Source organism: Leuresthes tenuis, unplaced genomic scaffold, assembly GCF_036924035.1.
Source record: "Leuresthes tenuis unplaced genomic scaffold, fLeuTen1.0.hap1 SCAF_23, whole genome shotgun sequence".
Classification (NCBI taxonomy): Eukaryota; Metazoa; Chordata; class Actinopteri; order Atheriniformes; family Atherinopsidae; genus Leuresthes; species Leuresthes tenuis.
This window is the reverse complement of record NW_027325377.1, coordinates 3,766,138-3,780,464: the sequence shown is the minus strand read 5'-3', so window position 1 is coordinate 3,780,464 and position 14,327 is coordinate 3,766,138. Positions and strand designations below refer to the sequence as shown.

Genomic DNA, 14,327 nt, shown 5'->3' with positions numbered 1-14,327 from the left:
GTCACTCCTGAGACTCCATCTGGGCCCCCTCCGGGTGAAGAGGCCTCGGCTTCAGGCCCGACAACCATCTTTGGGCCGAAGAGGACGACGCTGCTATCAGCTGGTGTCACAGTGAAAGGTTTCCATTTAGATTAAAAATCTCTTTTGTATCGAGTCCTGGCCAAGAGTTCAACACTACAGCCAAACTGAGACATTTTACAGAAAAAAACAGAAAAACTAAGACAAATAAAACATCTGTGGATCTTTTTCACATGAAGTTGCACTGAATTAAATTCCTGTCGGCGCAGTGATCTCCTGCCAGGACAAAGTTCGATCAGGCAGCTGAAATAAACTTAATATCAATACAGGAGCAATTTCATCCACCATTTTCTGTTTTAAGGCCGCCGCGGTGCAATGCATTATGGGATACGGTATGACTGGGCGGATGCATCCTGGGGAATCTTTCCGTATCGGTGCACCATCTGGGTCCTTCTCACATATTGCCTGTTAACAGCTTTGAGTCTGGCTGTGTTCAGCCGAGACTGCAGTGACACTATTTTTAGTTAAGCAGCATATTTCTTCTGATATTTGCATTTTATTTCACTCAGCAGCATGTTTTCTTTCCCTTTACAGGACACTTTGCCTCTGAAAACATCTGCATTTAAACGGCTGGAACTCGAACCCTTCTGGGACATGTTTGAACCATTTGAACACAACAGCATGCACCTTTGTGTCAGCTGTGATGGCCACTTACATATTTGCATTTGACTGAATACTTTCTTTTCCGCCCTAATACGTGCACGTGCACTAAACTGAACAACCAGCGGCCCCACAAATCAGAGTCAGAGTCAGAAAATACTTTATTAAGAGGGACAAGAGGAGAGGGGAAAAAAGCAGTTAAGAAAAGGTTCGAATATTCAACCAAACATAGAAGAGAAGAGCTTCGACTGCAAGTAGGTGTGAATGTCCAGCCATAATTACTCACAAACGGGTAAGAAAAGGTAGTATTGCCAGACCATATATGATCAAAACAGGGAGTGGAGGTGGTTCAGCTGCAAGAAGGTGTGAATGTCCGACTAAAGTTTGTAAAAAGCGGGTAAGAAAAGGTGTGAATGCCTGACAATGTATGATCAAAAGAGGGAGGGGAAAAAATTTTAATTTACAAACACAATATATATATATATATCTATATATCTATAAAAAGAGAAAAACACACAGCCTTCAGACTGTGCTCCTTGGGGAGTACAAGGTGCGGCCGGGAAAACACATCAACATCAAGAACAGCAAACATAAGGTCACCATCCAGCGTGGGATGGGGGGTAAGCCCAGAGATTTGCTTTGTCTGGCTCTCAACCAGTGTCTCAGTTCACAGGATGTCATCGTGATACCACAGCAGGTTGCCATGGAGAAGTCCTTGATTGGGTCCCAGTCGGAGTCAACAATCTCCAGGTGTCTGAAGAAGGGAGGGGAGAAGTGGTTCAGAGCGTCTCACAGCAGCGATTTCAGGAGACTTGTTACAGCGAGGCTGCTGCCAGGAGCAGGAATGCAGATTAGATCATGATAGTTGGTTTGGGCGAGTCGTCGTTTTCAATGGACACGACTCACTCTGGTTGTCCATTCTGGTCACAGAAACGATCCAAACGCCTTTGCAAAGCCACCAGCTTCTCCAAGATGTTTCCATATTGCGGTTAATGACCACAGTCTGAGAGCCAATAGCCGGGCAGCTTGGGGCCTTTGACCGCTGTCTCCGACTTCTGAATTTTGCGATACACCAGGGCAACCAGCCTAATCCAATCAGCAGAAAGCCCGTTGTCATGGTTCCGAATCTGTATAGACACGACTCTTCACTGTCCGTCGGGACAGGCGGGTTCGCCTGGACCCGAGCTTCTTGTAGCAAAGATTTTGTCAGTTGCGTTTAGAGACAAAAGTAAAACCTCAGCTGAAACTTCAGCATGAGATACTCTTCTCGTGCTCAGATGGCCTCCTGCCTGCCTTCAGAAAAGATTTAAACTCAGTCAGATCAAATCTTTTTATTCGTGTTAACAAGAATCAGAGCAGTATCACTCTCATTCAGTCATGATTTGAGTCACTAACAGCTGACTGCTGTTGAAGGTGACCTTGTGTTACAAAATAAAAGCGTCTCATTCAGGCAACAGCAGCTTTTCCACCAGAGTGTGTCCCAGTTGTGGTTTTGCCTTTGGATCCACGGTCAGGCTGTTCTCCAGCCAGGTGATCTGCTCCTGAGTGGGAGCCGGATCGTCAAAGTGCAGCCGCAACCAGGGAGTTCCTGAAAAGACATCGGTTTATTAGCTCACTGTCATCATCATCATCATCACTGTCCGCCGCGTCTCACCTTTGGCGACCCTTTGACCCAACGCCACCAGCAGCTCCGCCCCCACGCTGTGATTGACATCCTCCCCGGCCTTGGATCTTCCTGCACCCAGATGGTGAAGAACCTGAGCTAAGTCCATCCCGTTGATGTCCACGACGACTCCTACAGGAGACGGGTCGAAACATCAGTGCGTCTACGTAAAAACATCTGGAGGTAAATCATTCATAGACAGATAATCTAAACAAGTAAGTAAACATACTGATACATGAATGTAAAGATGTCAGTAAATAATACAAATAAATATGGATAGTTGGATATTTATTCTCTTCATTTACAAGCTGTTCTTCTAGTAGTGCTTTTATTACATATTTTATATGTGAATATATGAGAATAAACTTTCAGCTGACTGCCTGAACGAGTTACCGTGACAACACCGTAAGCTTCCTTCTCTAATGGCTGCTGATGGTTCAGTTGGATCTTAGTGCTGCTTTTGAACCTGCTTTTGAGCCAGCTGGTCACAAACTACAGGTCTAGTTTCTATCCTGTAAAATATGGTGTCCCACAGGGTCATGTTTAGGACCACGTTTCTTTTCTTTTACCATGACATATTATGCAGAGACTTGGTGTTTCTTTTAACTGTTATGCTAACGAAACACAGCTGTATTTATCAGCCAGAATTAATGGTGCAACGGATCATCGTTGATCTGTGATCCATTCGGATCAATATCTTCAGTTCGGCACGTGATCCGAGGACAGCGTGGTCATGGCGAGCGGAGGAACGGAGGCGCTTGAACGCCCCACGTCATTTAAGTCCCCTGTATGGGCAAAAGAGGTTAGCCCAGGGGTCGGGAACCTATGGCACGCGAGCCAGGTGTGGCTCTTTTGATGATTGCATCTGGCTCGCAGATAAAACAAAATATTCTCACTTGTTTTAATCCATCCATCCATCGATTTTTCACTGCTCATGTCCTGTTCAGGGCTGCAGGAGCAATTGTCCATTATTTTAATTGGATGATACTGGACTATGTTGCGGCGTAAAACAGGTAAACGCCCCCTTTTGAATCAGTCTGCTCGGTCATTAGCTCAAAGCTAACCCTTCGACGAAGAAGATGGCGAAAAGAAAAAAAGATGACGAGTATCGTACATTTCAGGCCGAATGGACTGAAGAATTCGCCTTTGTGGAGAGAGCAAATTCTGCGGTGTGTCTAATTTGCAAAGACAAAATTACATCGATGAAACGGTCGAATGTAAAGCGGCACTTCGACACGCGCCATGCTACCTTTGCATCAAAATACCCGGCAGGAGACAGCAGAAAGAAAGCGTGCCAAGAGCTACTGAGCAGGGTACAAGCTAGCAGCAACCTGGCAAGGTGACTATAATTCTGCTAGCTTTGCTGGATCTTTAGCAATAGTGAGGAACGGAAAACCATTCACAGATGGCGAGTATGCTAATAAATAATATGCTAATATAATATGCTAATAAATTCAGAGGCTTATTATACTGACATTTAGTTGAATTCACTTTTAAAATATATCATATGGCTCTCATTGAAATAAATTTCCAAATTTTTTGCTTTCATGGCTCTCTTAGTCAAAAAGGTTCCCGACCCCTGGGTTAGTGGATAAAACCGTGACTGTTTGTTTTTCAGATCACAGTTTATGTTTTAATAGTCTTGTGTTTTCACCTCATTCACTGATCACTCCCACAGTATTTAGCCTCCTGGTTTCCTTTCAGTCATCCTCACTAACCCTTCATCCTTTCCCACAGAGATAAGTCTTTTGCCTCACAGCCATAGTCACGTTTCTTTGTTTAGTCATTGCTCGTAGTATTTATTTCATAGTCTTGTTAACCATAGTTATTTATCCATAGTCTTGTCTTGTTTCTTCATCGTTAAGTATTTTGATAATCCGGCTCAGTTTATGTTTTTTGCCTTGTCATGTTTTGGAATAAACCTTTTGATTTTTGGAAAAGAGCTGCATCTGGGTCCTACCTCACCACCAGAACATGACGGTGTGCAGGCTCTGTGGCACAAGAAAGTCAAATGACAGGAAACACATCAAGCATGGCCACATATTTGAAGCAACATCACCCCGGAGTTTCACCGACAGGAGAGAAAACGAAGGCTGCTCATCAACCGCATTTCACCATGGCAGTTATGCAGCCCCTTGTTGCACAATCCGACCGGTTAAAGCATCACAAACGCTGTGGGTGTGTTTATAGGTGCAGACATGAGGCCAAATTCAGTTAAAGGAAGGAAATCTGCCTTTTTATGTTGCACTTTAAGTTGTTTTTCATTATTTTATGTTAAAAAGAAGATATTATGCCTTGTGCACATTATGATTTCATAAATTTTAATTTAATAATTTAAAAGTGTTGATAAACAAAAAAACAAACTGCTGATCTGAAAAACTACCTGATCCGAGACTCTGATCCACGAAATGATAAGAACCGTGAGGTTTTTCTGATCCGTTGCACCAGAACCTCTGATCCTGGTATGCTGAGTTACTGTCCCCAGCAGTTACTGCCATCTGCTGGCTGCCTTCAAGAACTCATCAAGCCTCACGTAAAAACCTCAGAGTTCAGAATTCAGCTCCCAGAGTTTTAACAAAAACCAAGAAAAGAGAGCACATTACTCCCGTTTCATCATTTTAAGACCTTACTATTGACCTTTATAGGCCTACGTGACCTTTCACCTTCTTATTTATTGCACATTTCAGTAAAATATAAGCCTGTACGAGACCCTCTGTCAGACTTTTACTTTTACTTTACTTGTTTGTCGGTCCTCAGCGTGTCTGTGAATGCATCGCCATCGTCTGTTTGTGCTCTTCGTGTTTTACCATCTGCAGGAGCCTTCAGCTCCAGCTGATGATCAGCTTTTCTCAGGACACTGTAGTAATCTGTGTTGGTGGAGCACAGTGACCGAGCCGTCCCTTTATCCACGCCCTGAGCCTCCATCATGACCTGGAATTTGGACAGAGCAGCTCCACCAGTCACAGCATCAGAAATCTGCTTTCTGCCGTCTGGCAGGTCGGCTGCCAAACCAGTCTGCATCAGTAACACTCCTCCTACAGAAACATCAAGAGTCAGTAACAAAGCCACAAGGTGGAAATCTGTTCAAAATGAACTGAATTGTGCACAGGCCTTCTGTCCATGTAACAGAGGGTGAAGCAACAAAACAACCATAACAACAGCCGATAAAGGTTATTTGTGGTTATGCATCTGTGTTTTTTTAGCTCTGCCTGCCTCATACCTGGTAAACATTAAAAGATCACCTGTGCTGCATCCTGTTACTATTAAGGGAAAAAAATTAACTAAACATATTCAGGTTTTTAACTTAACATTAGAGATTTTGCCAATTTTGCCTCTCACAAAAACTCGTTGATGTGAAGAAGGAGCTGAGCCAGAAGGCGAAAATCTCTATTTACTGGTCAGTCTACATTCCCATCCTCACCTATGGTCACGAGTTGTGGGTAGTGACCGAAAGAACGAGATTGGGAATACAAGCGGCCGAAATGGGTTTCCTCCACAGGGTGTCTGGGCCTCCCTTAGAGATGGGGTGAGAAGCTCAGTCATCCGGGAGGGGCTCGGAGTAGAACCGCTGCTCCTCCGCATTGAGGAGTCAGATGAGGTGGCATCTGGTTAGGATGCCTCCTGGACGCCTCCCTGGGGAGGTGTTCTGGGCCCGTCCCACTGGGAGGAGACCCTGGGGAAGACCCAGGACACGTTGGAGAGACTATGTCTATCGCGCGCATTTGTCTCGTCAGCAGCTGGCATGAACCTGTTAATCTGTTGTGAAAAATGGAAATGTATGTGTTAGTGCGCGCTATCGCGCACATTTGTCTCATGAGCAGCTGGCATGAAGCTGTTTAACCATGTTGGCTGCCCTGCTGCTGCCCTTCTGCTGCGCTGCTCCTGCCCTTCTGCTGCCCTGCTGCTGCCCTGCTGCTGCCCTTCTGCTGCCCTGCTGCTGCCCTTCTGCTGCCCTTCTGCTGCCCTGCTGCTGCCCTGCTGCTGTCCTGCTGCTATGTTTACTCTGCCTTCATCAGCCATCTTGGCTCTGCCCTCATCAGCTATCTTGGCTCTGCCATCATCCGCCATCTTGGCTCTGGCTTCATCAGCTGTGATAGAACAGGGCAGCCATCTTGGGTGTGGTCAGCATTAGTTGCTATGGGCAACAGCTGTGACTGCCAACTGCCAACTGCCAAATCTGCAGCTCACTTTGTCCCCTTAAAATCATGGGGTTTTCATATTGAGGTACAAGTCTGGAACAAACGGTCGCTGTTCGAAAAGTAGAAATCGTATCCGAATAATTCTTTCACCGTGAGCGCCAGAAGGGACGGGGGAAGCAAGCGGTGTAATTTTTATTCTTCTACCCCCCGTGGCTCCTTTATTATGGCAGTTTTAAATGAGTTTTCCGACTGATTTCACGGCTCGGCCGTTTTATAATGGGATGGAATGTTCCCTCTCTGCGCTCAGAGGTGATTTGTGAGGAATCTGTGAGGCCAAGCTCAATGACAGTCACATTGGGTGAAAGACAACTAAAATACCTACGTTTTGATGTATACTTTATCCAGATCAGACAGATATTTTGGATGTGAGAGGAATTTGTTCGAGAAATTTTTTTTTAAAGATTTTTAGAGTGAGAGTTACAGTGTAACCGGCATGAGATGAGCTCCTCTGGACACCTAAAACGTAAACTGCTGTTGTGTCAAAGCTGTATAAGCTATTAACAAGCCCTTTACCACAGTTAAAGTTGAGTCTTTCCTGTCACACACAAACTTTGAATGATGTGTGTGTGACGCTGTATGGCTGAGTTACGAGGCCTCCAATGTGAGGCAGTTTTAGGCCTTCTCAATGCATTTTCCCATTGACAATTTGCCTGCTTTTTCCCATTTATCCGCTATTCCTTTCGAGTAATGAGAGAGATAAATAAAGCACACTTCTCCCCATCGGCGCGCACGCAGCGATGTGTTTTTTATTTTAGTCGAACCTTCGCTGCGGGAGGAGTAATGTGACCAGATAAGCAGTAGATGATGGATGGATGGTTTGTGATTAGAGAATTTGGATTTGTGTTTTTGGTATTTAGCAAGTAAAACAAGCAGGTTGATGATGTAATATTCATAACATAACCATGAGTCTGAAGACACGTTTGTGACATGTTTGTTTGTTTCCGTTTGTCTGGTGAAGTTGTCCTTCCAGTTCAAAGGATGGACCACCAGTCCAATCAGCAACGATTTATGTCAGATCACACTGTCCCTTTAAAATCTTTCAGAAAATTTTGTAAATGTAATAAAGTGTATCGAATCGTATAAAATCGTATCGAATCCTAGGCTGAATGCGATGTATCGTATCGTATCGTGAGATTAGCGTATCGCTACAGCCCTCTAGCTGCGACTCTTGTTGGAGTTCTGTGAAACTTGGCGAATGGTGAGTTTATATTTCTTTTCAAGTTGTGACTACAGTTTAAAGATTTAAAGAGAATGACAGCATCCTGTTAGTGATGGGATATCCTGATCCTTCAGGGATCACAACATCAGAGCAACATGTTTTACAGCCTGGAAAAAGGCTAACAACTGTCTCAACTGTCAGACCTGTGAATCAGAAATGTTGGAGGACATTTTTAAATGATAAGCCTCTGTGTTTATATCTGTGGAACCACAAATGTACTTCAAGTACTGAGATCTTTAGAAATCCCTCCGTTATAAATCCCTCCTATAGCTGCAAGTAGCCACATAACAGCAGCTATGAGCTAACAGAGATATAGCACACGTTCATTCATTCATTCTTCTTAAAGTATTGGTGAAATAAAGACAGATAATGCCTTATTTAGAGGCTGCATCCTCTAAGCCCCGTTCACTCCGTTATATGGATCTCCAGTTATCTAAATATCTTCCGAAGGACGCCGACTTTCGCCAAACTGTTCTCTGTGAGTAGATGAACGTATTTCATGCCAGAAATAAGATTCCCCTTTAACTATTTGTAGGAGATCACTTCCTACTGAGGTAAAAACAGTTTTTAAAAAGTCAGATGGTATTATGTCCAGAGTGCAAGTTGTTGATTTCAGATGCCGAACTTTTTCCTCTAGGATTTTTAAATCAATAATATTAAATTGTGACATAACCTCAGAGTTAAATCACCAAAAATGGTGTAAATCCTGCTGACTGTAGCACATACTGTACTTCCCTCTCTGCCTGCACCCTGACAGCCTGACTTGTGGTTTTCCTTCTATGTAGCTAATTGTTAGCTTTGATGTTAGCTGTAATGATATTACGATAGTTACCGAGTGTAGTGACCAGCTCCATCAGGTCGTCAGGTCCCCTCCCCTTCAGAGCCTCCAGAGATTCAATCACCTCCAGACTGTTGCCCACATATCGACCGATGGTACAGTCCATACGGGTGAGGACGGCTGCCGTACGAATGCCCACGCCATTTCCTGCACTTACCTGAATAATCACAATAATCACAGCTCTTTACTCCAGCTTATCAGCACTTTTTGCTGAATTTAGGAAGATTTCAGATCCACCAGATAAGTAAGAAAAATGCCACCACAATGAGCTCCAGGTTTAAACCAGGGATGCAACGGTTCTCGGTAAATATTGAACCGTTTGGTCCGCTACGCACAGGACACACACTTATGGACCGCAAGTTTTGTTTATGTGTTTATGTTTATGTTTTTAGCAGACGCTTTTATCCAAAGCGACTTACAAATGAAGATATAACAGCTATACAAAAAGCTAACAATAAGCTACATAGAAGGAACCCAGGAGTCCGACTCTGTCAGAGGGGACAGAGTAGAGATAGGGTGCAGGCATAGAAGGAAGAGCAGAAAGATAAAGTGCAGAGATAGAGGGGGGAGGGAAGTACAAGGTAAGTGCTGGGATAGGAGATACTCTCTGAAGAGCTGGGTTTTCAGGAGCTTCTTGAAGATAGACAGGGACGCCCCTGTTCTGGTAGCGCTCGGTAGGTCATTCCACCATCGTGGGACGACACATGAACAGAGTTTGGATTGTCTTAGGCGTGGTGTAGGAGCTGCTAGACGACAATCCTGGGACCAACGGAGGGACCCAGTTGGGACAGAAGCCTTTGCAAGAGCATTCAAGTAGATGGAGCCGTTCCATTAAGCTCTTTGTAGCTAACATCAGGGACTTGAACCTGATGCTAAGGGCAACCAGAGGAGCTCAATGAACAGAGGGGGGGCGTGTTCTTTTAGGCTGATCCAAGACAAGACGCGCCGCCGCGTTCTGGTCCATCTGCAGAGGTTTCACAGCACAGACTGGAGACCAGTTAGGAGAGCATTGCAGTAGTCAAGGCGGGAAATGACCATGGCCTGCACCAGGAGCTGGGGGGCATGTTGGGTCAGATATGGTCTGATCTTTCTTATGTTTAGTAATGCAAAGCGGCACGAACGAGCAACCGAGGTAACGTGATCTTTGAAGGTTAGTTGGTCATCAATCATGACACCCAAGTTTCTAACAACCTTTGATGGAGCAAGAGATTCAGTTTGGATGCAGATGCTGTGGTGTATGGTTGGTTTGGCTGGGAAGACAAGCAGTTCAGTTTTTGGGAGGTTAAGTTGGAGGTGATGGGCTTTCATCCATGTTGATATGTCAGAGAGAGTCTGAGATTCATGCTGAGACCGTGTGGTCGTCAGGTGGGAATGACAGATAGAGCTGGGTATCATCAGCGTAACATTGGTATGAGAAGCCATGTGATCGAATGATCTGTCCCAGTGAGTTGGTGTAAAGAGAAGAGGTCCCAGTACTGAGCCTTGGGGGACCCCTGTGGCGAGGTGGTGCACTGCAGAATGTGACCAAGCCAGGATACTTTGAAGGACCAGTGAGGTACGATTCAAACCAGGAGTGTGCTCTCCCTGTGATGCACATGCTAGAGATTATGGACAAAAGGATACTGTGGTTGACAGTGTCAAACGCAGCTTTTGGTTTTACAATTAATTTTGCACTGATGCTTTACAGGCCTCTGTGTGTGAAAAGCCCGCAAGACGCGAGTTAATATCCACTCACCCACTTTATTTTGCTGGCCGTTGCACCCCTGGTTTAAACCACTCATGACAGGTGGAAATGACCTGAGCAGCCACACCTTTTTAGCCTTTTTTCTTTAAACTGTACTCACTAACAGCTTTGCCAGCTCCTCAGCACTCTGCAGGTCTTTGTACAGAGCAGCTCGTCCAAACTTCACATCCAGAACCAGAGCAGACAGAGACTCGGCACCTTTCTTAGAGATGATGGAACCTGGAAATCAACAGTTTAGATGTTTAGATCGCTGCACTGCTCTCTGAGCGGACCACTGATCCCAGTTCAGTACCTGCAATGAGTGGAAGGCTGTCCACAGTGCTGGTGATGTCCCTCAGAGCGTACAGGACTCTATCTGCTGGAACCAGCCTCTCGGTCTGACCCACGATGCAGCAGCCCACCGAGGCCAGGATGTCCCGAATCTGCAGTTAAATCAGATTTTTAGACCAGATTTGAGGAGAACTGTAGAAAATTAAACAAAAAAGAGTTTACAAAAGGCTTCTTGCACCTGATCTGCTGACTGGTAGACATTGAATCCTGGAACTGATTCCAGTTTATCCAGAGTTCCTCCTGTGTGAGCCAAGCCCCGCCCACTGATCATTGGCACCTGACAAACACACATTAAGTATATCTAACTTTATTCTCCATCTTCATCTCCTTCAGTTGACACACGTCTTGTAACAGCAAATTTACCCTCCCACCCGAGCAAATTTAGCAGAACATTTCCACCAGAACCTGTTTTTTTTGGGGTGAATGTGAGCAGATGGGACTCTCTTATCAGAATGGCTCGTTAAATGAGGAACTTTCAAAGAAAGGGAACTAAAAAAATCAATCACAGTTGTTCTTCTCAACATTAAATCTGAGAGCACCACAGCTGGAGTTTCTGTCAGTGTTTCTGAATAAATCCAGATGTTGGTGTGAATCCAGATGTACCTTACAGCCGCAGGCAGCTAGCGCGGGGGCTAACACCAGGCTCACTTTGTCCCCCACCCCTCCTGTAGAGTGTTTGTCAACCATGAGCGTTTTCCACTCAACTGGCCATGACATCACTTCCCCTGATGACATCATCTCTCTGGTCAGGGTCTGAACCTCTGTGGGTTTCATTCCTTTCTGCCAGATAGCCATTAGCATGGCCCCTGGAAGACAAAAACGGAGACGGTGAAGATGGAGACGCCTCAGTTTGAATGTGTCCGACTGTAGGAGCCCTCTTTGTACCTATCTGACTCTCCTGCATGGTTTTATTTGTAACAGCGTTGATGAAGACTTTGATCTCTTCATCACTCAGCTGCCCTCCATCTCTCTTCTTCTTGATCAGATCTGGGATGGATAGCATGGCTGCCTGCAAAGAAATAACAGCTCAAACAAACCTTAGTGACCAGAATCCAGCTGGAAAACTTTTAAAAGTCACATGTTTTTATATGTGACGTCTGAATAATTTTAGATTCTAAATAAAGCAAGGTCCATAAAGACATGGATGAACCAGTTTGTGTGGAAGAACCTGTCTGTCCTGCACAGAGTCCTGACCTCAGCCTGAACACATTCGGGATGAATTAGAGTAGAGATGTGAGCCAGGCCTGCTGTCCAACATCAGTTGCCATAAATTCCCATAAACACACTCCTAAATTTTATGGAAAGCTTGTCCAGAAGAGTTGAAGCTGTTATAGCTGCAAAAGGTGGGCCGACACCCTATTAAACCCTTTGGATTAAGAATGAGACGTCACTCAAGTTCATATGCGAGTAAAAGCAGATGAGCCAATACTTTCAGCAATATAGTGTATAACACAGTGTGTTCTGCTGTTTGTTTTTTATGTGGCTGTTGAAATGTGCTCGTCATGACTGTCATAAACTGAGAAATAATGAGATTGTTCATTTTCCTGCACATCTCAGCACATTATCGCCCAGTATAACTGTTTTCTGTTACTTTTTTCTGTTACTTTTATTGTTTTATGAAGAGTTTGTCTTAAACTGAAAGTACTTTTAACCCTCACAGCCTCAGATTAAAGGTTATTTTTACCTAGCAGCAAAACCACGGAAATTCAAGCTTATTTAGCCACCAGATTTAGTTGATCAGTTAACAGAAACTGCTTCCTGTCTAACCACAACTGTCAACAGCAAGTCAAACTTTAACCGTCAGCTGTGAGGAACACATGGAGCAGCCTACCTGTTCTGGTGCTTGCAGTTGTGAAGTGACATCGATCCTTCAGCTGATCACAGAGCAGCCGCAGGTCAAAGTTCTGTCGGCCAATCAGAGAGCAGAAAGGAGGGGGTGAACAGCTGAGAGCCAGTCAGCTTCCAGCTCTGGTTAACTTGTCCAGAGAAAGCTGGCTGGTGGATTTAACGTGCATTTTATCACCATGAGTGTGTGCTGATTGCAGAGTTTATGTCTGTGTGTGACCTGAGGGTTGATGCCAGGTTGAAAGTTTATCTTCAGTTCCTGCAGAATATTAAGTTTTAAGCCTGACCAAAAGTTTGCTGCTACAGTATTTTCAAAGTATTTTTTATGTGTTTCTATCAGACATGAAAAGCAATAATAATACATATGATTGTTTTTCGGATGTTTAACCCTGTAAGACCCACGGCTGCAAATGTACAACTTTTATTGTTTGTCCTCACAATGTTATTGGATAGAAAAAGTGTTGTTAACCTAATAAACTGTTAGGTTAACCTTCAGTGTCTAAAGTTCAACAGTTATTACCTGTATAATAACCGTTGAACTTCAATGTCATATAAAGTTCCACACAGGTCTCCCTGTGGAGAGAGTCACACTTTGCCTCTGATGGACAGTGGAGGTCCTTTAACATCAGAACCTGCATAAATGCCAGTTTTCTACCCATATGGCAGTGAAACTCACTATCTGCACCTCAATGACACACAGCTCAAGATCTGGTTAGCTGGCACTGTTACTTTATTACAGCACAAGCTGGTAAAAGTCAAATCCATAAAGATGTGGCGTGAACTACATCAATGTTATTAACAAACTGGATATGAGTCCACAGTGTAATATGAGTCAGTATAATCTAGAAAGCTAAAAATGGGAAACATGATAACCTAAGTAACGTTACTGAGGTGAGTATTAGCACACGATGGAGATAATTCATAACTGCTGCCATTAACAAGAAAACTGTAACACGTAACGTGCACCTTTGTAAAGTATGGGAGACTGATAAGAAGCCCTTTGATGTACTATTTAAACAGATGTTTTACATCAATCTCTTACCATCTTGTCTTACTAAGCAGGCTAATCTACCTGTAAATGAGCAGCGTTGAACAGTGAATCAGAAAATACTTTATTAAGAGGGGACCAGAAGAGAGGGGAGGGGGAAAAATGTTTAATTTATAATTCAATTCAATTCAATTCAATTTTATTTATATAGCGCCAGATTACAACAATTGTCATCTCAAGGCACTTAAATAATATAGTCCAATTCAAGCCAATTGGAATTCAATTCATTGTAATCATAATCCAATTAATTCATATGGAGCCAATTCAAAAAAATAATATCCGAGCTAAGGAAACCAACAGATTGGACCGAAACTTGTCTTCAGTCCAATCTCCCGTCCTGAGCCTGAGGGACTGTGGAAAGGAACGACTCCCTTTAACAGGAAGAAACCTCTGGCAGAACCAGAACCAGGAAGAAACCTCTGACAGAACCAGAACCAGGAAGAAACCTCTGGCAGAACCAGAACCAGGAAGAAACCTCTGGCAGAAGCAGAACCAGGAAGAAACCTCTGGCAGAACCAGAACCAGGAAGAAACCTCTGGCAGAACCAGACTCAGGAAGAAACCTCTGGCAGAACCAGGAAGAAACCTCTGGCAGAACCAGAACCAGGAAGAAACCTCTGGCAGAACCAGAACCAAGAAGGGTGTCCATCCACCTCGACCAGCTGGGGTTTGAGAAGACAGAAAAGAGGGAAAAGAGGGGGGAAAAACACCATAACACCATTCAAAGGATACCTGCTGGAACAGGGAAACACAAGTTAATAACC

The 14,327-nt window shown here is 44.2% G+C and overlaps 1 protein-coding gene across 1 annotated transcript; it reads right to left on the bottom strand.

Moving 5' to 3' along the window:
* Positions 1 to 1,994: 1,994 nt before the first annotated feature.
* Positions 1,995 to 12,601, bottom strand: LOC140283000 (thymidine phosphorylase-like). Its single transcript, XM_072377616.1, has 10 exons — positions 12,503 to 12,601; positions 11,557 to 11,680; positions 11,275 to 11,477; positions 10,850 to 10,948; positions 10,634 to 10,763; positions 10,442 to 10,560; positions 8,592 to 8,754; positions 5,149 to 5,376; positions 2,333 to 2,473; positions 1,995 to 2,266 (listed from the first exon to the last, which is right to left on the bottom strand). The coding sequence occupies exons 2-10, from the start codon at positions 11,672 to 11,674 to the stop codon at positions 2,121 to 2,123; spliced, it is 1,347 nt and encodes a 448-aa protein (XP_072233717.1). The 5' UTR covers positions 11,675 to 11,680; positions 12,503 to 12,601; the 3' UTR covers positions 1,995 to 2,120.
* Positions 12,602 to 14,327: the final 1,726 nt, after the last annotated feature.

What these genes read in the sequence shown, in the direction of transcription:
- LOC140283000 (XM_072377616.1), bottom strand. Translation starts at nt 11,674, where the DNA reads ATGCTATCCATCCCAGATCTGATCAAGAAGAAGAGAGATGGAGGGCAG. An exon ending in CATGCAGGAGAGTCAGATAG is followed by an intron (nt 11,478 to 11,556) that starts GTACAAAGAGGG and finishes TTTGTCTTCCAG; the next exon opens with GGGCCATGCTAATGGCTATC. An exon ending in CAGCCTTCCACTCATTGCAG is followed by an intron (nt 10,561 to 10,633) that starts GTACTGAACTGG and finishes GTTGATTTCCAG; the next exon opens with GTTCCATCATCTCTAAGAAA.